This window comes from Atractosteus spatula, chromosome 9 (assembly GCF_055471065.1).
Source record: "Atractosteus spatula isolate fAtrSpa1 chromosome 9, fAtrSpa1.hap1, whole genome shotgun sequence".
NCBI classification, from domain to species: Eukaryota; Metazoa; Chordata; class Actinopteri; order Semionotiformes; family Lepisosteidae; genus Atractosteus; species Atractosteus spatula.
Window position 1 is genome coordinate 20788107 of NC_142714.1, and position 25524 is coordinate 20813630.

Below are 25524 nucleotides of genomic sequence, written 5' to 3' on the forward strand. Positions count from 1 at the left end.
TAAACTAAATTAGGTGGTACTTGTGCATTTATCTTTTTATCCCTATGAGTAGTATCACTAGAAACCTTCCATTTGGTTGTTTCCATATGGCCACTCTTGCTCTTACTGCAAGACTAGCGAGCTGAAATGGAAATGACCAAGGCCGCTACATACTGAGAGCCTTCCCCTCCTCTCCATAACCTTGTATCCTAACATCTCACCTTGAGAATAATAACCTGTCTCCCGTTCAGACTAGTGACAGAGCCTGCAGCCTCACTGCAAGACTGCATGAACTTAGAACCTCACCGCAAGGCTCTATTAATCACAGTCTCACCATGAGACTGTGTGAACCCAGATTGTCACCCCAAGACTCACCGTGAGACTGCACATATCACGCTACATGAGTCTCCATTTAGACCCAGGCAGATCGGAGCCTCACCACGAGACTCTAAATGTCACATTCCTCTCTGGGATTGATGCTGAAACTGGCCCCCTTCTGGAGTTTTCTTTTATTCACTCAGGAGAGCTCAAACCTGAGCCAAACTGTGAGACTTCCTGTGAGACTCTGTAAACTGCCTGCCACACCTGACAGTGAGGGTCTGTCTCCCCTGAATCACCCCCATTGGAAATGCACTGAACCTTTATACAGGGAAAACCTGCTCCAAACAGGGGATACTAATTCCCTAATAATCTCACGCACATTCATATCTAGTGTCTTGACTTCATTCTCTGGTGACTTAACCTAATTCTGACACTCCAGTTTTGGCTGCTTGGTTACAGTCTCTTAATTCATATTTCACAATCGATCCTGAAGAAGTAAACTGGGGTCACTTTGTGGTTCTGAGTACTTGAACAGGGTTCCCTCATAGTCTTTTCTATTCAAAACTAAGGTGTCTGTTAAATGAGCAGCACCTCCTATAAAGTGGTGCCCAAAATTAAACCAAATTAGCATGAATTAAATCAAATCAGCATTATAAATCTGATTTGAAAATGACAAAAACACATGGATGCAGGGAGACAGGAATGATAAATTCCCACAACAAAACAGCTTTGTTTGCAAAGGAATGTGGCACTAGGAAGAGCAGAACAGGCTAAAGGTGAACAGGTAAATATTGGCAAAATAACAAGATTACAACATTAGCACACAGGTGTTGCAAGCCATGCTACTGAATGCTCTTGATAGCCTATAATATCCGAGTCCACTGGCAGAATTTCAGCTGGCGTGACGGAATCTGCTTTAGCTCTCAGCTATATTGTGAGCTGGGTGTGGTGGGCGTCTCCAGCACCGCCTGTCTGCCTAAAGGCACAAACAATGCTGCCAGCATGGGCTTTCTCTACAGGCACACTGCTGCTACTGAACTGGAACACACAATACTGCACAGGCATACTGAAACAGGCTATTCCTCACAGGGCGTTCATGCTACAAAACTGCCACTCAGAAGTGTCTCGGTAAATACAAGCAAGCCCTCTCCAACATTTGTTAAAGAGTTTTTTATTGGATCCAGCTTCATTTAAAAACATTTTCTACAGTACAAGTGGAGCATCTGAAAGCTGGTTCATGCATAATAACCACTCGCAATTATATTTTAATCCTCAGATGAAAGAAGAGAAAAATCGGTTCTGTTGCTTCTAGAGAAACCGACCGACCAAAACACTGGCAATGCAGGGATGCTCAATCAGCATGGTCAGTGTTTTGGGTTTTCTTGCAATCACCATCCGGCGAACTGTTAGACAAGTCCACCCTCATAACTCACTGCACACAGCTCACCTGACTGAGAAGACACAGCAAACCACAGGCAGACAGTAAAACTACTGGAGAGTACTGGAGAGTTCGCTGTCAGCTAAAAGAACACAGTTTTCAGTGTATAAATTTTTTTTCCGTTTGATGACGACTGCATGGACTTGTTCTATTCTGTAAATGTATCTGGGTGTGTAAAAGGTAGATCTCGGTACCAGGGTGAATAGTTCATAAAAGGATTTCAGAAAAAAATAAAGTCTATAGTATTGCTCTGAATGCCATATAACTGAGGACAGTAAGAGAGTGGTCTGATAAACATATTTAACGAGTTCACAAGCAATGTGCATGAGCAACATACAATAGAACTGTCTACAGTGTGAAACTCACACATATAAAGAAGAAATTATTATTTCTTCTTTATTTCAGATATTATACTCTTTCAGACATTATATTCTGTAGAACCGTGGAAAACTGGGTACAATAATTATGCTATAATTTACTCTGAAGAGAAACAGCTCACTGTGCACTTTAGATAGACATAAGGTGACTACATACAGACACAAAGATGATATTTCAATCATAAGACACAAAGATGATATCTCAATTATACTTGCTGTTTCAAGAGGAGTTAAACTATTACGAATGAGAATCACCAAATCAATAAAAATTGCAACACTATTTAGATAATTGGCTGCAGCTGATATCTATATAAATAAATGTAAGCATACTCTATACCATCCATCCATCTCCTGACCACTTCTACAAATTCAGGGGGGAAGCTGAAGCCTATGGGTACAACCTGGATGGGACTCCAGTCCATCACAGGGCACACAGACACACTACCTACATATTCACTAAACAACGTCAGCAGGAATCATTTTCAAATATATATACTGTTTCTATCTGGTGCTAGATGACATTGTTTTATCGTATTTATGTTCTATTCAATTTTGTAGTTTAAAAGTATTTCTGTGAGACAATCGGTGATCTGAATTGTGATGCAACACTTCTTGACTGGGTGCTTCTAAGTAGTAAAGATTGGATGTTTTTTAAAAAAGGACATTCACTGGACTCATTCACTAGTATTTTCACTATATCTTACGCAAATCTTATAATCAAATGATCTTCTTGGCTTCTTTGTGAACAGTTTGTTTTTTTACTCTTGGACAACATATTAAGGTTTCGTATCTGGGAAACATTGGCTGAACACAGCGTCTTGGAACATTTACAATATTTTTTAGCCTAAAGCTACAGCTGCAACAGTCAAAGACAGAATACAAAAAAACACCTGAATGAACAGAAGAACTACGCTTCTGTAGGTCCTCCATGGAAGTCATGGACAGGCAGTTTTTTCTGTATTGAAATATGTTCCAGAAAGGTTACTACACGTCCACATTGACAGTACACACAGCTACTGACGTGTGCACACAAAAAGTTACATAACCTGAAAGAAACCAATATATTTGACTGGCAAGGGCTGAAAGCAGATTTTTCCTGATCAGCCTTCTAAAAGAGCATATTAATATATAGTACTTCAGGAGGCAACATGCAAGGAATGGGCAATATATTCCTCGCAAGTCTTCTGATATACAGTAAGATGTCCAGACTGAAATGTTGAAGGTGTGCAGGTCCATTAATATACATGGCTGGATGAAAAGGAGTGTAAAATTGCCATCTTAGGCTACAGCACAATTGGGAGAAAAAAACCTTGTTTCCTTTTTCTCCTGTTACTGCTGCAGCCTGTGAGCTCAGGAGAAGATTTGGCAGGGCATGTTTGGGACAGGACTGGGCTATCACTTCCCCGTTCTGCTTTGGTCTTGCAAGTTTGTGCAGAGGAAAATAATAATGCAAGTTTTTTTATTATAGTTACAAGTATATGTTTATGGAATTGTGTGATGTCCTAGGGAGAATGTTTGATCCAAAGCTGTGGTGACTTGCTTTAACCCTGAAGTTACAACATTTTGTGAAAGATCTCAAGGATCTAAGGCAGTGGCTCCTAAACTGTGCCCTGTAGGACTATAGTCCTTCAGGTTTCCATTCCAACACAATGCTTAGTCTGATTAACAACTTGGGTTAACTAGATGATGGTAATGGATAAGGGATGGTACGGTGGTTCAATAGTAAGCATTGCTGCCTTGAGCAGTCCTGGGCTCAATTCTGGACCTGAGGTGCTATTTGTGTGGAGTCTAGATGTTCTCCCCATGTTCACATGGGTGTTTGCCAGTTCAAAGTTAGGTAAATTTGCTTCAGGGAAAACTGGCCCTAGTGTGAGTGTGTGTGTGTACCCTGCGATGGAGTGGCATGGCATCCACAGTGTGGATAGGCGATAGGCGCCAATGCCTCTGAGACACTGTATTGGATAAAACTGTGAGAAAATGAACGTATGGATGATTTAAAAAAAATTCCCAACTCTTCAGGTGCTGTCATGGAATCTTGCAGTGTTTTTCCCGTTTTTGAAGTTACCAATAAATCTGAAACTTGCAAAAACCCTAAGCCATCAAGACCAGTATCACCAATATCATTCTTTCTTTAATTGCCACACTGCTGTTCCCCAAATATCTTAGCCAATATGCTTACGCTTATTGAGCGCCAGTAATTAAGCTTGAGAACAACTTCAATTCCCCTATCCATTTTAATTATACAAGAGTATGTCACTCATCAATTGTAAAGAAATACGTTTTTAATAAGTACTGTTATGTCAGTCCCTGTTACCAGTTTTGGACATGATCTAGGAGAGACTTCTGACTCCATGCTTGGTGGCTCTAGGGTGGAGCTGGATTGAAGACAGGTGCAGAATTGCAGCAGGAGTAGAGGTTAAAACAGTTTGTTTTAATATATGACGTAGAGACCTTCCCAGCTGAGGTTCTCAACTACAGAACACATATTTCAGCCCTGAATCACTAGATTCTTATCTGGCTGAGAAAATGGGGGATTCATAAAGATTAGAATTAGAGTCCAAATTGCTGTCCTGACTGAAGACAACATTTCCAAGAGTCAGCTAGGATGTGCACCAGGCTCCTTCTTGAAAGTAAAATACTTTTTAACATTCGACACCCGAAGCAGGCTCCACAGCCAAAATGCTGTGTTTCTTTTCTTCTCTTTTCAGCATGGAATAAAACTTTACTTGTTACTTTTCAACATGACCTCAAACCATTGCTATACTGTACATTAATAAAATACTGTTGTTATAAATCAAAACATTCCTGCTATGTCCAGCCATCCATTTTCTAGCTACTAAATTCATCATCATCATTATTATTATCATTATTATCATTAGTAGTAGTAGTTCAGGGTTGCAGGGGAGCCTATCCCAGCAAACAATGGGTGCAAGGCAGGATACAGCCCGGATCATTGCAGGGCACAGACAGACACAAACACACACACTCATACTGGGGCCAGTTTTCCCAGCAGCCAATTAATCAACCAGTTTGTCTTTGGACTGCGGGAGGAAACCGGAGCACCTGGACGAAACCTACTCAAACGTGGAATGCAGAGCTACTTCATTGCAAAATGAAAAGGAAAACATTTTTTCTTCCTTTTAATTTGCCAACTAATTTTGCTTCTTTCATCCTGCTTTTCAGCAAGAAATTAACCTCTGCTTGTTCCTGAAGGAATACTCATCTGTAAGCATACGCAGAGAGTGCAGCCAGGCCACGTCTAGCCTGTCTGTGCATGTCTGCTGCTCCTTCTTCGACGCAGCTCGGCAGGTGAACACACTGCCGCTCAAGGCCATGTGCTAATGAGCAGGCCTTCAGCAGGCACACAATGCTCCCCCCATGAGACCAGGCGCTGAAGAGTGCTTGAGGGAGTCGGAAGGCTTTCTTGGGCTTCGTTTTTGTCATATAATTCTGAAATCAGACCTCTTCCATTTCTATTAATTCCACCAACACAAAAGACCGATCGCATCTTCGTTTTGAACTAAATAAGATGCACTGACCAAAGAGCCAAAGAGACAACACTGAGTTGTTTTGAAGTACCAATTAATAAATGCTGAAACATTTTGGCCAGTGATCAATCTTCTGACCCACTTTAGAGCTTGTAGACCATTAAAACCAGTTCTTTTTAAAAGGACCCCTGGATGTCTATAAACCACACGCTCACCTATGGAAGTGCTGAGACCTTCCTTCCTGTTAACTACAGTACCAGCCACCTAGGGGAAGGGGACTCTGGTTTGATAAGTGAGATGTCCTTAATTCATTTTAGAAGCTGAACAGCAAGAGCAAACTTGCAGAGAGAATTCCACAGTGCGTGAGTTATGGCTGTCGAGTGTCACATGATCGCTCAGCCTCCTCCATGGAGAGCAGTCGTTCCTGACCGCTGCCATGCAAACTCCTCCAGACGTTTCACTCCCTGCAGGTGCATGTTACATAACCTGGCAGCCCTCAAGCCAGCGCACATGCTCCATGGTGATTAATGCACCAAAGGATCTACTTTCTCCCACAACGAAGTGCAACATGAAATGTTACATTAGCACAGAGTCAGACTGTAAAATGCTGCAATTTTGTCTCACAAGAGGCATTTTTGCATCTGCCTATCTGAGAAAGAATAGGCAGCACTAGCAAATGTAAATAAAGACCAGAAACATTAGGGCACACCTAAGCAGAATGTACCATAAAAGATATTTTGGCTGATTTGAACAGTATAGACAAAGAACTTCCCTGGGACAATGTCTCAGACCAAACAAATATAGCATTAAATATCCTGAATGATTCACTAAATTTATATGAACCCTCGGACCTTTCAATATGAATCTCGTCCTTAATTCTTTGTGTGCACTCTTTCCATGGGCCAGCATGGATACTGCCTCACTATGAGTCATCTCTAGTTTTCTTTTTCTGTGTGCATCAACAGAAAAGACAAAAATATTTCATATTCAATACTGTGTACTGAAAAAGTTCATATAAAATTAATATGAAACAGGATATCAAAAGAAGATTGTGACTATTTCTTGTTTAAAGCACAGTAGTCTATTATTACTTAGAAAAATAATGTTTTTCATGCTCCAAGACCATGATACCTCAGGCATTCAGGTTAAGCCACAGCATATTATTCTGTAAAAGCATCTCTTTATTGCACAGACAACAATCACATTAAAAGAGAATTCCTATTCATCGTTGCAAAAGCCACACCTATTTACCTCATCAGATGTTTTGTCTGAACAGGTGAAAGCCAGGAGAAAAGTAACACATTATATGCACAACCTAAAACCCATGTGTATATCAATGTACAGAATACCCACCCATTTGTCTGATTTTGTTTTCTTAGTGAGATGAGTTATAAAGCCAATTGTCTGCTTTTACGTGTACTGCAGAATTCAATATTATACTTAAACAAGTCAAAGTATACTGTGAAATACAGGGAGTGACTATTCTGTACTGAAATCTGAAACCCTGCAGTTCAAGCAGCAGCAGTACACGGTATGCATCTGTCTGTATGCAATCTGTAACTACACACACAAATATTGTAATACACTGATTACCTTCTGAGCTTTACCACCAACAAAAAACAAAATAAACTGGGATCAAGTTGTTAAAAAACTTGAACAGTCCAGAGATTTAGATCTGACCTTTGACCTTAATGCAAACACACATCAGATGACTGTTGGGATAACCAGCCTTTTCACCACGAGGTCTTATTTGAACTTGGCTTCTATTTCTGATGAATGACCACAGAGGTGCTTTCAGCAGGGTACAGTCTTGACAGCCAGACATTACATAGCACTAATGCCAGGAAGAGCAAGCAATGCAAAGATTTAGATGACTGAATCACTGTCACATACCTGCTAAGTTCTTGCTGCAGGGTTATGTGAAAACCGTTCTCTATAACATCATTGTGCAACTGCTACAGGCAGTTTAATAGAAGACCACCTGATTAGGGTATTCATTTAAATACCATTAATGAAGCCATCACTATCCCTAGAAATACTTCATCAGGACACTCTGCAATGAGACTAAGGTGCTGATGATGCAACCTCCCAAAACAATCATTCAATAACTTCTTTTTCTTCCCAAATGTGACAACTAAGGCAATATAGATTTACATCATATTCATCTTTTAATCTAAAATACAAATTGCATTAGAACACAGCAAAAATGACAAAGTTCACTTACTCCCAATTATTACAGTCCCAATACTCATGATTTTAACTGTATATATTGATGTCAATTTTTGCCACTTTCAAAACACTTTTCAGAGTTGGTCATGGTAATATTTGTACACATTGGCAGACACAGAGTACAAAGTCAATGACTTATGAGGTTTTAAAACCCCAGGGGTGAACTTCAGTAATAGCAGGAATCAAAGTGAAGAGTAAAGCAAAAAAAGGCAAAGCTTTTAACTGTCTTACTTGTTTTGAAATGAATTAGAAGCGCCAAACTTAAATGACTTAAGTGATGTGATTGAAATTTGATTTATTTTAGTCATACAGACACAGGGTTATGAACTTTAACTATCTACCCTGTTTTAGTTGAAATATTTATAGATGTAGCAATTTTTTAGACTTTCTGAATAAGCGCTTAATTAAACTGATTTAAAAAACTTGATGGCTTGTGCTGCAGGCAGTGCACATGTTCATTAATGTTTCACCTGATCCCCACATACACTCACCCCCAAAAAAGCAAATCAGTTCTAAATATTCAGGATGCAAAATTAACCACTACTACTGCTAGTCCTCCAAGTTCGATTAATAAATTAATGGCTATATTGCACTGTAAAGGTAGTGCTAAAGATTGATTAGTATTTTCTTGTGGATTAATGTGCCCAGGGTGGGGAGAAGGTGTCTTAGGGAGTTGAAGTCCTGGGGACAGGATGAACGACCAGTTGCATTCAGTGCTGGTGAAGCCGAGCTCCGTGCTTACCTCTGTGAGATACAGCGCCTGTACCGCACGGTGATGCCACCTCCACATGTCCGGCTGCACTCTCCCCAGTCCTCCCACTCATCCCAGTAGTCACTCTGTCGCCTTTCCCTCTGCAACACAAACAATAGCAACACTGTTAGAACACGGACTGTCACCTGGGAGACAGTACCCCAAACCCCATAACACCACCACACAGGCGCAGTACTCCAAACCCCATAACACTGTCACACAGGCGCAGTACCCCAAACCCCATAACACCGTCACACAGGCGCAGTACCCCAAACCCCATAACACTATCACACAGGCACAGTACTCCAAACCCCATAACACCGTCACACAGGGAAAGTACCCCAAACCCCATAACACCGTCACACAGGCGCAGTACCCCAAACCCCATAACATCGTCACACAGGGAAAGTACCCCAAACCCCATAACACCGTCACACAGGCGCAGTACCCCAAACCCCATAACACCGTCACACAGGCGCAGTACCCCAAACCCCATAACACCACCACACACACACAGTACCCCAAACCCTATAACACCATCACACAGGCGTAGTACCCCAAACCGCATAACACCATCACACAGGCACAGTACCCCAAACCCCATAACACCGCCACACAGGCACAGTACCCCAGACCCCATAACACCATCACACAGGAGCAGTACCCCAAACCCTATAACACAATCACACAGGCACAGTACCCCAGACCCCATAACACCATCACACAGGCACAGTACCCCAAACCCCATAACACCATCACACAGGCACAGTACCCCAAACCCCATAACACCGTCACACAGGCACAGTACCCCAAACCCCATAACACTGTCACACAGGCACAGCACCTCTAAATTTAAAATACTTCCCATTAGGTTCTTTAATCTGTCTCTAACAGAACACGTCTAGGTGAGCTGATAACTCTAGGTGCTAACTTTACTTAGGCAAGTAGATCTGTATTCTACATTACTGTTCTACTTGTGGTTCTTTCAAGGATCCTATTCCTGGGTCTGAGTTTTTCAGCCAGAAAATTCTTAGACCTATTTAATGGGCTTCTGTGAGACAGACCTTAGATATCATTAGCACAAGATTTAAGGGGGTTAAATTACATCAATTTACGGTTTAATTTTTTTCCGTTTAGCTCTTAATGACTTAATTCAGCCTATAACCTGACCAATTTAACAGCTTCTCCCAGCAGGGTGGGATACCTCTGACTTAAAATTTCACAACAAAATCACACCAGATCAGCTTTTATTCTGCTATTTCATTCTGCTAAAGTGGACACTTTAATAGCAGATCTTCTAAAATGATGCTGGTTAACATTCCTACATGGGGTGTAAACTCTGACAACACTGTTTTTGTAGCAATTTAGTAAAACCTTTTCTGGATTGCAGGTAAAATAATTGTTTTATGCCCTCCCAGTTTTGGAATTACCTACTGTACATCAATTCACATTACTGACAGTATGACCTTTGACCTTTAACCACTGCAGGAGACTTTCAAAAACGCACAAATGGCAGACGTCAGGCTCCTTCTTCAGCAAGGCAAGACCCACAACTTCAGCACTGGTATTTTGCAACATAAGGAAGACAGATGCACTGATAACACTGCAAGGTCAAAGGTGCTCAGTAAACCAGAGGCCACAAGCAGAGGAAACCCTAGCCAACTCTTAGTATGCTGTCCCCAGGGAAAATCTAAAAGGAATTTCCAGGTTTTCTTGAAGCATAAACTTTAGTTTTAGTATATAAATGAACTCTAATATGAATTATTTAGGGCTTTTTTCCTATGCTATTCAATCATTACGTTTTAAATTTTACAGTTTATCTAAAATACCTGCAAAGGATTATATTTGTCATTAATTGCTCAGTTTCAAGAGCTTTTAGGAATCAATTTCTTCACAGTTCGCATCAATTATATATTTCCCATAGAGTTCTTATGGCTGTATCATGTAGCATAAGAAAAGCTGAGATTCCCAAGTTATCAATATCTTGAGAGCTATCAAGATAATTATTTGTGCCAGTGTTTGTGGTGTTTGCTTGTAGTGTAACTTAAATAATTATAACCACTAGTTTCAAGATTTAAAATACCTTCCCCTCTAAGCTCATTTTTTAAAGCAAGCTAAGAAACCACCTACTGACATTTAGTTAGTTAGAAACATTTCTGGGCGTGAAATAAACTGCTTTCACAGAACCAAACCGACACAAGACAAAGTCAAAATTTAAAGATGATACAAATCGTGAGACCTCTACTGTGGAGAGCCTAATAGGAATGTTTGCCCAGGATGGGGCTTTCCACCTTCCATCAAAACCCCTGGCTCTCATCTGGATCACTTCCTGCTCCATTTCCCACAAGACGGTCTCTCAGACTGTAATTTCCCAGCCCATAACCTGCCCTGTGTTTACAGGAAACAAGGTTCAGTTCCCAAAAATTTCACTCTCTAGGGACACAAATTCCCGCAGCACAGGAATCAAACCACCCGGGGCTACAGAGCTCTGGGACAGACACGACAATGCAGCCTTTTCCTTCAACAAGGCTCACATTATACCATCTCTACTCCCAACGCAACAACAGTTCTCATTGAAATCTGACGGCAGCTACAAACACGACATTCTTCTCTTTGATATCCACAATTACTTTTCATAATTTTACACTCAAAACCAAACTTATCATTTTAGGGAAATTACTCTGCTCCAACATGAAAAGGCTTCTTGACAATATTTCTGCATATTCAGATATTAAACAAAGCTGTGTAAAAAACAGAAAATCTTTCTTACGATGGAAGTGATTATAATTAAGTTAGCATTAGAACCATTTTCAAGGTTTCTGAATAATGTGAAATTAAATGTCATTAGTCATGCAATATGAGCTGAAAGCTAGACCTAACCCTAAACAGAGTTTTTTTAATATAGGATTTTTTCCAGGCTAAAGGTTTCACAATATTCTGGTAACTACTATATTTGTTTGATTACATTTTGAATTCATCTGGTTGCACTTACTCCTCGTAAATTAAGCATATTTCTTTTTTTGTGTTTATGTTAAAAATGAAACAAATACAATAAGAAGAAATTACTGTTGATGGGAAAAATACAACATTGCAAATACAGTTTAGTCTTAAAAAGTGAATGAATGATCATGTAAACATTAAAACCTCTTTTAAGTACTTGTGAATAATGTGAAATAAATGTTATTAGCTGTGCAATGTAAGCGGAAAGCTAGTCCTAGCCTTACATGGTGGCTTATTAAGATAGGATTTTTTCCAGGCTAGAAGTTCCACGATAATCAAGTTAAGTATTACTACAGAAGATTACATTTTGAGTTGTGGATATGTTATGTGTTTCTTAATTAAGTATATTTAACGTCTAGACTGTGTTTATGTTAAAACTGAAAGTTCTGTCAAGCAGAAATTGCTTCAGATGGACACAGTGAAATACTTTTGTTACGTATTTTGATTTGGCTAGATCTAAAAACACAATGGACATAAAACAATAGAAAACTTTCACTAGGGACAACAACATCCAAGATTTGAATGGGAATGTTTGAAATACTGGGTGGGGGGAAGGATGCTTGAGACGAATGTGAAAAGAGGTGAGTTCGGTATATATGGCTAATTCTGTAATGACCCTGCAGCTGTATGCAATTCACATGTTGTTGTTATTCCTTCAAAAAACTCAATTAATAACTTCCATTTAGTGCTGAATGAGGGGATGAACATGCAAGTAAGTGCCATTTGCCACAGCCACAGTTTAAGAAAAATCAATCAAGAGCAAGAGGACAGAAATCGTTTTCCGCCTTTCTCAAGTCTCACGATGAAGACCTGCCCTCCGAGCAGGTGCTGAAAGGGTTTGCCTCCACCAAAAGGGGGGGGGGGTTATGTTATTACTCTGCTGGGTATAATGACAAAAAAGACCAGTCCCACATGAACAAAAAACCCGCCTGGAAAAAGTCCAACACTTACACAGAGCGCTGGTGTGAGGATCAGGTGCAGGACAGCCAGGAGCAGCAGCGCCAACATCTCCTCTGAAACACAGGACAATCGGCTGAAATAACAGTTCGCAGGCCAACAGAAAATCATCATATCCTTGCATGGGCCAGCAATGAATCTGCTTGACATCAAACCCGTCACAGAGCACGGAGTTACGAGTATAACTACAAGCAGGTGGAAAACTTTACATCTGGTTTACTATTAGAATTCATGGGTCATGCTAAGTGGAAAAAAATGCCCAAGCAGAGCTTTTCTAGTTCATACAAAATGACAAATGATGCAAGCTGTAAACTAACCACAGTAATTCTCTTAAGCAGTGTGCCAAGTGAATCGGACCACTATGGACCACTGACCATTGACCTACTACAGAAGCTGAAGGATTCTAGACTTTAGGATTAATGGACTCCTCTGTCAAACTGAGAGGAGCTGGGAAATTATACTTGGGAAGCTAATAATAGCCCATCTCAAATATCACAGTATGATGAACAATCAAATGTATTTCATTGGAAATGTGCCGTGCAACCTGTAACCCAGCAAAAAGTCACACAATCAAATGTAAAACTAAATTTAAATAAATCGATTTTTTTAAATACAAAGGATGCCATGAGCCTCTGGAAATGTCTTCAGTTGAGTGTTTTCTAAACAATAATACCCATAAGACTGATGAGAACTCTATAAGACTTTCAAGGCAGTGTAGCCTTTTTACGTACAATCCTTATGCTTAAATACATAATTTGACAGCAAAGGATAATTTCAGACTTGCAGGTTTTTCTATGTTTGGTTTAATTGCCTGACGTAATGACATTCTTGTCCTTGTTTCTATGAGGGAGATAAGATAGGTGGACATGTACAGTATGTTGTCTGGTGGTGGAGTATGTAGACTGAAAAACAGAAAGAAGAAAAACAGCTATCAGACACCTAGGAGGCTCCACACACAGTCGAAATGTAGTGTTTTTTATCACGCTTCAGTGTGGAAAAAATCTCCACTTTTTCTCCGTAGCTACAAGCTGAAGCAGCTTCACCTCAAATTCGTGCACTGAAACCCACTGCAGCTTTAAACATGTTGTTCCAAAACATTTTAATTGTACCCAATTGGGCATCACCAATTATGTCTCGGCCCACCCACCTAATCAAACCATTTACCGTCTAATACACAGCAATCGCTGCTGTGACTTACAGTATAGATGTGTTAGTGCTGGATGGAGGAGGGGCGACACAGTGGTGTAGTGGTTAGTATTTCTGCCTTGCAGTGCTGGGGCCCTGGGTTCAATTCTTGAGGTGTTATCTGAATCGGGTTTGTATGTGCTTCCCATGTTTGAGTGAGTTTCCTCCCCCAGTCCAAAGACATGCTGGGAGGTTAACTGGCTTCTAGGAAAACTGGCCCTGGTGTGAGTGTGTGCCTGTTTGTGTCTGCATGTGCCCTGCAACGGACTGGCATTCTATCCAGGATGTATCCCACCTTGCTCTCTGGCCCCCCGGCAACCCTGTATTGAATAAAGAGTTTAGAAAATGGATGGTCCACAGAGAAACTACTGGTTTGTGATCCTGCCGCCATGTCATGACTGATTTGGACAGCTTACGATAGCCATCATGTACTTTGAAAGCCAGTTACAGCTGTTAATTCCATGGGCGCTAGCTGTATGAACTCATTGTTAATTTAGAGCCTCTTAACAGGAATTACAGTGCTTTATGATGGCAGTACCCCATCTTAAAGGGCAGTCAGCTGAACTTGTTTCACATTTTTTCTACATACATCATGCCTGAAGCTTGCAGGAAGTCCAGATCTTTGGAATTGTAAATGTAAGTGTGAGACTCACCTAGAATCTTTTAAATACTCCTAAGATGACTTAATGTTCAATAAAGTTCCAAATTACTTCTCAGTATAGTTTAATAAACCAATAATCAATATTTTAACTTAATCAAACATCAAAAGTATTAAAAAAAGCACCATTAAGAACCCATTACATATGCTGTACATCTTATACAGTAGCAGGATTAGGCAACACACACTCATTAAGATAATATCTGGTAAAAAAGATCTAGCATATTCATTCAGTTAATTGTTAACTTTCTCACTTCTAATACTAATGAAAAAGGTTCTCAAATTTCAGATATTTCATTTGCTTTAAAGCAAGGGAATCAAGCTCTCAATCACAGGAATCTGATCAATCCAAGTAAGACAACCTGAAAAATTAAGATCTCCCCATTTATGTTAATTTGCCTTGTATTTTAAATGACTGTTTGACAGTTATTTTCTGTCACATTGGGCAAAATGTAGAGATTAGCATCATAGAAAAATACTGTAAATTTACAAATTCTTTTGATTTGGCAGTTTTACCACAATAATTCCTTTTATAAACCTTTTGGTCACTGCTTTACACCAACCAAAAGAACACCAAGACACTCCAGAATGGGGACAGAGCCTTTGTCTCTTTGAAATGTAACCCAAGCTTTTGTTCCCCAAGAGCACACATGGAGACTGCAGTAAAGGCCTCGGATGTAGGTGCTAAATTACTTTCAAAACAAGGTGCAATTAAACAATACTAAAGCCAATGAGAGCACTGATCAACATGTTGCCAGAATGCAAAAAGTATAAAGAAATGTGTTGCATTTATTGTCATCTTTAACGTACTGTAGAAATCACAGGTAGAATGCAGATGCACAACTGAGATTGCTTACAATTGTGGGTCGACATATCAGAACAGGTAACAGCTTAAAAACTGCTGTTGTTGCCATTGTGGTTGCTGGTTTAAAAAAATGTCTCAATCGAAAACAAAAGAAAAAGATCGGGGTGAGAGAGGGATTGCTGGGCAGGAAGGACAAGGGTTGTTTAGAAAGAGGATTAAGAGAACCAGGGTTACAAAATGAGCACAAATAAAAATCATGGGTAAGCATGGATTAACATCTTTTTAATGGCCTTTTGGGAAAAGTTGAAATGATCATTTCAAATATCAGGGAGAGGTTTAAATGTAAAGTTATACAAATATTCTGAACATAGTAAGAAAAATGAGTACATACAGTACAGTACCATATTTATTGTCAACTTTCAAATAAAAAACGTTTTTGCTTACCACAGTTATTGGAAGTTGTGCAACAGCATTTACAGATTCTGTCTGTTACATGACTTTACCTGTAACTTTGGTTGGAACTGATTGAATAATGCTATGGTATAAAGTTGCTTCTATCAAAATGAATCTTCTGACAAAATTCCAGCAACAAAGTGACATGAAAGCTACTTTTTCAAGCTACATTCTACACTTTTTTGGCAGACTAGTTTCCCTCAGGCTTAAGAACGTTCACCCACTAAAAAAAAATTCTATGAAATAGACCTGAGAAACAGCTTTAAGAAAACCACTCACAAAATACTGTACCTAATAAGCTTTCTAGGTCTCTGCTCCTCTGTGTTTAAAAGGCAAAAGGTTAAAAAAGCAATTCATGCATTTTACAGTAAGCACCACATGTTGAGGACCAATAGCTCATACCACAAATTGTAAAATATAAGTACAACAATTCTTAAGTTCTTAAAATAGTTTTCTGGATGTGGGAATCAAACAAGAATGGGAAGACTGATGTTTGAAATCACTACAAGCCTTGGATGACAGCACTCACGGAGGCACAGGTTATGAAACTTTAGCTGGAAACCGCACTATGTGATCACAGATTCCAAGCCTGGAGCAACCGGAGGGAAGATCAAACACTTTTTAGCAGCTTCCCCAAACTGTAATTGTTGTCCTTCACAAATGTGATCCATGGCAATATTCTAGAAGAGACATGCCCAATGTGCTGCCCTGCACATCTTACCATACTTATTCATTCTCCTTCCTACACCGTGGCCTGGATAAGAGCATCGAACTAATCCATATGAACTTTAGTCTGCCTCTGGTGTCACGCAGCAAGAGTTACAACATGACTCATTATAAGCTTCTGAAAGTTATTTCAATCAGTTACCATGTGGTTTTTATTAAGTGTTTTTTAAATAATGACAAAAACCATCCCCATGTGGAGAAGGCAATTCAAAACTAGCTACTTCTTTCTTCCCCACACTTTTACCATTCCTTAACATATAATTTGCACTGTAACCAAACTATAATAATTTTACAGTTCAGGCAGTGCGAAAGCATCTTTACATTGTAAACAATGATTACTGTATATACCTGCGTTAATGACTTGCCATTCTCTGCACGCTAGAAATGTCTAAAATGTACACTGGATTCTAAATAGAAGCCACTGAAGCTGATAGTTAGAAAAAAGAGTACTGCAATAATAAGCAAAGTAGGTTACAAGATCATGTGGAATTAAAAATATATGACAAAAATAGCAAACATGCTGAATATTTCATAGATTTTCACAACAGAAGATGTCAAAAACATGGTCTGACAAAGGCTATGTTTTTTATGCACAGACAAACCTCTATCAGTAGTGAGTAATTCTAGCAGAATTAACTGAGGATTTAGAGGAGATGTGCTGGATTATAACTAATAAATCGCTGGGGCATGATGCTACTCCCTTAATACTTAAGGTAATCCATCCACCCATTTTCGAAACTACTTTTTCCAGTACAGAGTTGCAGGGCACGCTGGAGACTAACATTAAGATAGGATACACCCTGGATGGGACACAAGTCAATCCCAGGGCACAAACAATCATATGCACACTCACGCCAGGGCCAATTTTCCCAGAAGCCATTTCACCTACCGGTATGTCTTTGGACTGTGGGAGTAAACCAAAGCACATGGAGGTAACCTACTGTACATAAACACTAGGAGAACATACAAACTCCACATGGATAGCACCCCACCCTGGCTCCGTACTTATGGAAACGAGGGATGTAAATCATAGACCTTTATTAAACTAAGATATTTCAGCTCTCACTAAGGATATGAGTAGCACCCTCAAATTGGGGAATAAACCATTTAGGGAACAGAGATTTAAGAAAAGAGGAGTTCTTGTTAAAGTTACTAGAATTCTTGCAACAAGTGAGGAGGAAAGTTGATAATACTAACCTATGTGATATGGAATTTTCAGAGCATTTTATAAGGTCCCATATAAAACGTTAACTTATATATCAAACTAAAATCTAAAAATATTAAATTAATTACACCTAATGTATTTAATTTATGCAGTCTTACGCATAAGCGGTACAAACCGTTAAATAAATAGGAAACAGGTAGTTAACCTCTAATCACGCAGCTGTAAGCAGATGTAACAGCTGTAGGTATGGTGCTTTACTGATCTATATTACATTCTGATACAGTTAGAAAACTTGTCAAACATAGAAATGATACATGATAGTAGGAGGGGTAAATAGCAAGAACTCCAGCAAGGCATTTTCAAAAAGATTCAGATGAAACCATGGAAAGGGCCGATACTTGGCAAATGAAATCAAATGTTGACAAGTGACCAGGAAGCAGAAACAGATTATACTGTACGCATGGGTGATTCTGAGCTGCAGGACATTTTTTAGCTTAAGAGTTTTTATACAGATTCCTCGCTATGCCTTCATTAAGACATTTTTGGGAAGTAGTAGAAAATACAAACCAAAATGCTTGGGTAGAAAAATTCCATAAAGCGTGTAATTACCAATGCTTTAATAAGACCTTGTGTGTATTGTTAGGAATACAGTACGGTGTTCAGTTTTGATCACCATAATACAAAAAAGGATATTATATCCTAAGAAAAACAAAAAGGTGCAACAAAATTAGTTTGGATTTCAGGTAGCTGATGCATATTGACAGGTTAAAGGAACTAAATATCTTCAGTTTAGAAGACGTCTATCAAATCTTAAGAAGTATAGACAGGGTCAGCCTAGGAGACTACTTCAGACCCCTCAGCGAAACCAGGACACAATGCCATGAACGGAAAATGAACGCAAATTCTTTAAGGAAGAAGAACAGGAAACACTTCCATCACTCAAAGAGTTACCATGGTTTAGAACAGACTTCTCAGCCCGACAGTAGAGGTCTAAAGTACCATACAGCATAGCTATAAACTTTTTTTTTAGTGGATTCTTTTTAAATTAATTATGACGCAAGCCCTGGCATCGATCACTGTAGGAATTCAGTTCAAATGGTCAACTATTCAATTCCCCTGAAGACTATTTTGTATTGAAGAATATTTTCTCATATGTGTCAAGAAAGCAGTTTCCTAAAGGAAATATTTGTATGTCGTCAACAAATAAGCTATTGGAGGTTGCTCTGTATATTGTACTTTATATTGAATGAAACATAACCCATTACCAAGCATGGCACAATGTTGCAAAACGGCTAATATTTGGAGTGGCACTCCATTTCAAGCACGGCTTGCGCAGTCAGGTCCGCAGTACTTAAGCGTACACATAGCGGTTGCCAATAGAGCTTCCAGGATATATCAGAAAAAATATAACCCCTTCCAGTGCACCGCGCAAAGTTAATTTTATATAAATAAATACACAAATTACAACAGTCAGCAAGACATTGATCAAATTAAGGTAGGACTAATTCTCTCACACACTCTTTGCCAATAATTGGCAACAAACTCAGAAGACTTTACATTGAAATGAAAGATTTAAACAAGCCCATAACAAACATGTGGTTCCCCAGCATTTATTCAAAAAGTTTAATAAGGCTGTTTTCATTTTAAAACCACAGTTGTTCCTTATTAATTTAATTTCATAACGAAATTTCAGGGTGAAAAATCCGAAAATAAAACTGCACTAGCGCGTTTGGTATTTGAACTACCGTTGCACGCTGCTTTCTTAAGCATGGGATTGATTTTCATGGTACTTAAACCATTTAACTACTGTACGTTATCAAGATTACTTGTTTTCGCCACGAACGCATTAACAATAAAAGAACTAGGACATGTGTATTTATTTGTTAGATTCATTTTATAGTTAGGGTGTATTTCTTTGCACCCTAATGCCTTTTGTTTTCAAAGCTAGTGCCGTGAAAAGAGACAGTTAACTTACCGATTTAGCTGTTCTTCTCCTTGCGAGTTCTCGGAGCACCTGGAGAGTTTCGCACAGCAACACACAAGTCCTAGTAAGTCACTCATATATTATGCTAATTCATACCTCTGAACTTCAGTGCAAGAAAAGGAGTCAAGTTACCTTTAACTCCTTCAGCTGGGAATTTCCTTTTGGCAAGCCGATAACATTCCCGCAAGGCTTTTTTTTTTCTTTTGTGAGAAAGAAGATGCGGGAAAAGATACGCTTTGAATTACAGAGGGCTGAGTTCGAGTAAATACAATGCGTCACACAAAAGATTTTAAAAAGCCCTGCACGCCCACTCCGAGGCTCTGTAGTGACGGATGAAGAGTTCGTCAATCCATTCATTTGGTTGACAGGGCCATGTTAGTTTAGGAAAAGAACATAACCCTGCATAAAAATGGAAATTATACTATTCGTTGAAAAAAAAAGAAGATTACTTCATCTGGTAGTTTGGGGAATTATTATTTGTTCGCATTGTAATTGTATATGCCATTGATCATAAATGTCCTCTTTAATTGTGAATGTTTGTACATCTGTTAGATCATGTTTATGAATTATCAGTTTATTCATATACAGTACATCCACACATCATTGTCAGGAGTCCCTGGTGTTGTGGACCTGCTGAATGTAAAACCTACAGAAAAGATTACTTTACAGGAGTCTATCTTTGTATTTCACCGCATGTCACGAGTGACGATAAACGACACACCGCACCCTGTTTGGTAAGCTGATGAAGATCAGGGACCAGACCCAGAGAAGAGCCATTTTGTATGAGCAGCAAGTTAAACCAACCAATACGTCTTTATGAAGTTAAGAGCACCTGAAAGAGACTTAAGCACTTACAGTATGTGGAGGGCATACAGACTCCCCACAGACAGATACAGTCATCAAACCCACATTCCTAGAGCTGTGAGGCAGCAGTGCCAATCACTATGGTGTTCAGTCTTACATTGCAATTAAGGATAAACATTAAATGCAAAGCAGTTGGATCTGTGCATTTGGAGGTGTCTACTTGTTTAGTGATTGGTTGCCAGCTTTAACAACATTTATTCATTCACACCTGGTGGGGATGGATGCTGTTGTAATACAGAGCAGATTTAAGGTTCCTTTTAGAAACACATAATATAAGGAGACCTGAACTGGGGCTGCTACAGGGTCAAATACTCTGGATGGATAATGGATCATGACCATGTGTATGGTTGTGTGGGGATATTTTAGTATTATTAACAAAGGCCAATGCATGGTAACTGAGAGATGTAAAGAGATGCATGCATTCCTCCTGGCACATTTTCAGAGGGTACGATCTACACATGCCAGTATTACCATTTTTGAAACATAAACATCAATAGACAAAAACACCCGCACGGATCTTCACTAAAAAAAAAACAACATTTGAGAATTACAGTATTTGAATAAATGCTACTGATTCACAAACATGAATCCGGAGCTTGTAAAATGCCCCTTAAAGGGAAAGTTTTGCCACCTTCTCTTGCCCAGTCTTTTGGTAGCTGGCTGTATTCTTCCTTACCATAACATAAACTGGAGTGTCTGCAGCTCCTCTGTGGCTCTGGGGTAGCTGGGACAGCAGCACTACAGCATTGTGGGTACTGGCCCAAGGACAGCACTGGCACAGATTCACTGCAGGTCTGGACTTCTAAGATAAGAGTTGTTTGATTTTTCTCAACTACATTCTATACTGAGCATAGCAACACAATCAGACAACTTCTAGAACTCAGAGACTCTCTGCTGAAGAGGAATGTTGGGTATAATTTATACCTGTCATGCACAGCAATCTGTTATTGACTAATTATTAATGGTTACAAAACGATGGCTGCAATCAATGCCACTCTGTTTTGCCCTCCCAGGCTCAGATAAAAGGAAAACAAAACTGAAATCACGATATGAAAATGCAGAATTAAAAACTATATTCTCGCGGCTAGTCTTGGCCCTTCAATAAAACCTGAAATTAAAAAGACAGAATTGCGAACTTATCGACAGGATGCAATTAACTGCCAGCAGGGTAGTCACTGTGCTCAGCAGAAAGTGAGCAGGGGAAAGTAGTCATGCTGCTGCGTCTCTCATTTGTCTAGACTTTCAGAGATGTATTTAGCACACTTATCAGCCCTGTGTAATAGTTGTTTATGGACTGCTCCCTCTGGGGAAAAAGGGAAATGTTCTTGAACTTGGAGGGGAACTGCAAACTGGGCTGCTGTGCTTCAAACACATCTGCACGTCTTCTTTCAGCAGGATACCACTTGGTAAGCAAAGTCAAATGCCGAGCTTACTAAAGCACACACAGCTAAGGGAACTCAAGGTTTAGAAAACGGCCACCAAAACCACCAGCCACTGTTCAGACATTTTGCAACAGAGCAGTTTTTACACAGAGGAAAAGTACTGAATGTTTTCTTCAATTGTTAAATCCAATGGGATGCACCTTTTCTCCATCTCTGACATATGATTAATTACACACACAGTCCAGAAATCACAGACTCAGGAAGGGGCTGAACACTGCGGTCAGGTTGCCATTGACGTGCCACGCTGAGCTGCTGGATGCCTGTCACTCTCATTGTCTTTAAAAGCCCTGCTCCTCCTCCAGTGGAAACACCATACAGCACTCCTGCAAACACCCCGCTCCACCCTCTCCCTCCATACACACCTCACTCCACCCTCTGCCCTTATACCAACCTGTCACCCCCACACACTCCTCACTCCACCCTGTCACTCCCCACTCCACCCCACACACAAACACCCCACACCAACCTGTTAATTTATTGAAGGGTAACACTTTTAATGGTCTCTACTGTGGTAGAACCATAATAATGTAACGAAAGCTTTTAGCACCTTCGTCCCTTAAAGAAAGCACATTTTGATTATCACGTAATAAAAAGCTATTCTTGCCAGCCAGATTAACATCTTAGTCTCCACCCTAATTGGCTCAAAGTTTACGTCTTTTATTGTAGCAGCTCAGGATCTCAAGACCTGGTCCAGCAACGTCATTCAAATATGCCTTCTGTTTGGACAAATTCTTTTTGACTAAATTAATGACTTTATCTTTCCTTTTTCCATTTTACAGGCCATTACATATTTATGAAGAGGCCTTTAAAAAAGGTTATATTAAAGTTAATAATTACAGAAGTTAATTATTCTGTATTATTTTGATCTCCTGTGCATATATAACCAAGCCCTAAAAACAATTTTATTCTTTACTATTTGACTCTTTTCAAGTGGGATTTTAATATTGCATTTCTTGGCCTTCCTAACTGGAAAAAAACTTTAATTCATGTTCCACCACATTTCACAAATATGTTTGGCTTTAATTACAAACAACAGCCCTGAAGTAATGAAACAGGGTGGGTTTTTATTTTGCCGTTCCTGGTGCCATGCTTACTGAATTTGGCCCATATTCTTAAAGCAGCAGTTTCATTTGTTTAACGACAGCTGTGTTTACAGAGCTAGTAACATATTCCAGGATGTTTTCCTTCTCTTTATTCCAGCAGCACAGACACAACAATGTGGATCCCTTTCTGGACTGCTGGAACAGAATGAAGTCAGTTGGGAGTGAGGAGAGTTACGTTACGGTGCCTGCAGCTATACTGTATTCTCATGTTATTGCTTTAGTATCTAGTTTCACTACACTGGCAAATGTTTATATCCTCAGGATTTTGCTGTGGAGCAAAATGGGCCACGTGCCATCCAGTATTTGTGTGTAAAAGCCCCAGACTGAATACATGTGCTCATGTGCTGTAACTCTGATATCCCCATCATAGAACATGCACAATAATGACTCCCGGAGCTCTGAACTACATTAGATCTGAATTTATACTCCAATATATACAGTACAAAGAAACCCCATCCCCCCAGAAAACACAACTCTTAATTAACAGATTTTTCAGTTTTTACTTCCTGCTGTCTGAACTGTTGGTATCTGGCATTCATGTAGGATACAGAGAGAGTAGTCAAATCCAAATCATATTCTCTTTCAATCTCAGTCCTGAGCAGGCAGTCTCACTGTTTCTCCTTTAAGCAGCTTCTTCAAGGCGATGGTATTCAGGATGGTCAGTCAGGCCGAGTGGTCATGAAGATAGTAGACTATGGATTTTTCCCAGCATTTGAAAGTTAAACACTCGTCATGGAGTAATTTACAGTCCCTTGTCCCTAGTTTAATTTCCCCAGACACATCCACACTCTAGAGCCAGAAGGACTATCCACGTTGCTCAATGAAATTATCATCAAGGATGACTTTGCCCTTAAGATGTGTGCAGTATTTATGTTGAAGTGTCTGCAGATAGATAATACAGTCCAAACCCTGTTTCAATCCTTCTCTGGGGTGAGCTGCATGTCCTGTCTTTTGGGACAAGCTAACCTGTATCCTTCCTGTTTTTCACAATGTTTCACAACCTCCCATGCCAAATAGTGTGCATCTTGTAGGTTCCCTATGGATAAATGGGGGATTTTCTGTGACTTTGATTATTAAAATGTCACCTGTCCTCCCAATTTTAATTCAATCCAACTGTTTGCAGACACAAGAGACTCTTTGCCTACATTGTCATATTTAGTGTACTTGGCTTGCAGTCTGGTACACATGCCAGCCATGTAGTTCCCAAAAGAAACACTTTGAAATGTCCTGGTTATTGAAGTAATGTCGCTTGTTGTTTTCAATAAGTAGTTTAATTTGACTAAAGAACAGCGAAATGTTTTTTTTCTCTTCAGAACATCACATTAATATTCTTTCCCTTTTTATAAGACAGCACGTGCACAAATCACCCAATAGTCTATACTAGTTTCAGCTAAGCTCTGCTGTCTTTACCCACCACTCAGCCCCACTCAATGCTTCTCTAGCTCCGAACCTCACTACTCTTCCTGCTAAGACATTACCTAGCCATAAAATAAAACTCTGTGAATATATCATAAAACACAACACAGACAGACATGTCACAATGGTGCTAAAGTGTTAATGCAGCCATGTTTGTGCCCTGTGAACCTGTATCAGTCTTGATAGTTTCTCTGTTCCCCCCTTGTCTCCGTCCTCTGTTGGCTGTTGTACACGCAGGTTTTCCCAGCTTGGCCTCCCTTGTCCTCTCAGAGTTGGCGGTTGAGTTTCTGGGCCTGTCTCTCCTTGGCCTCGAAGGCGAACTTGGTGTCCTGAAGCTGGACAATGGTCTCCTTGGCCTCCCTCATCTCCTGGCTCAGCTGACTGTACTTGTGGGCCAGCTCCTTGTTCTCCCTCCGCAGCTCCAGCACCACCTGGTTCAGCTCCTCACTCTGCTTGCTGCAGCGCGTCTTCAGCTGCTCCACCTCCGACAGCATCACCTCCATGCTCTTCACCAGCGCTTCCAGTTTCTCCTTCGACATCCTGCCCCGGGTGTTTTCCGAGTGCCGGTTTTCTGCGTCGTTCCTGAGCAACCTGGAGCCACAGCCTGAGTTGCCTTTCTGTTTAACAGCTAAAGCTGTGCTCACGTAATTCCCCCTAAGCCTTCCACAGCACGAGCTCCTTATCCCACTGCTCTAATCCACTTTAGGATGCTATATCAGGAGTTGCCCACTCAGATAAATTGAGGCACCTCAGATCACAGAGGTTGAGTGAAATACATACTACGTGCCTATCTCTTGCCTCTTGAGCTGCAATTTCGATAGATGGTGTAATTTGCTTCCCCTTCAGAAAAGAACTTGAATTTGAACTTTATTGCCATGTGTCACCGGTACGTGTACTGGTACAATGGAATTTTTACTTACAGAAAGTCTCTGGATTGTTTAAAAAGTGTAAAACACAAAGCGCAGACAGTGCATCAAGACAATATACAAACAAACTGTAGAAAGTAAACAGTTTGAATGTAAACAATGCAGGCATGTAAACAATGCCTGCAGATGTGTAATAAATAAAATTACAATGAGGTAGATGGTGTGGCTGTGGTCCGAGGGGCATGGCCAAATGTGTTCGCCAATCGCACTGCTTGTGGGTAGAAGCTTTTGAAGAATCTGGTGGTAGGTGGCCGTAT

The 25524-nt window shown here is 40.0% G+C and overlaps 1 protein-coding gene across 3 annotated transcripts in view; it reads right to left on the minus strand.

Moving 5' to 3' along the window:
• The window catches only part of LOC148828405 (papilin-like), a 43395-nt gene extending 23811 nt beyond the window's left edge, over positions 1-19584 (minus strand). For all 3 annotated transcript variants that reach the window (XM_088924711.1, XM_088924710.1, XM_088924709.1), the window contains exons 1-3: positions 19508-19584; positions 12535-12596; positions 8575-8684 (exon numbers count right to left, since the gene is read on the minus strand). In XM_088924711.1, coding sequence (XP_088780837.1) covers positions 8575-8684; positions 12535-12591 — 167 coding nt within the window. In that variant the 5' untranslated portion in view covers positions 12592-12596; positions 19508-19584. The remainder of the gene's footprint in view (positions 1-8574; positions 8685-12534; positions 12597-19507) is intronic.
• Positions 19585-25524: the final 5940 nt, after the last annotated feature.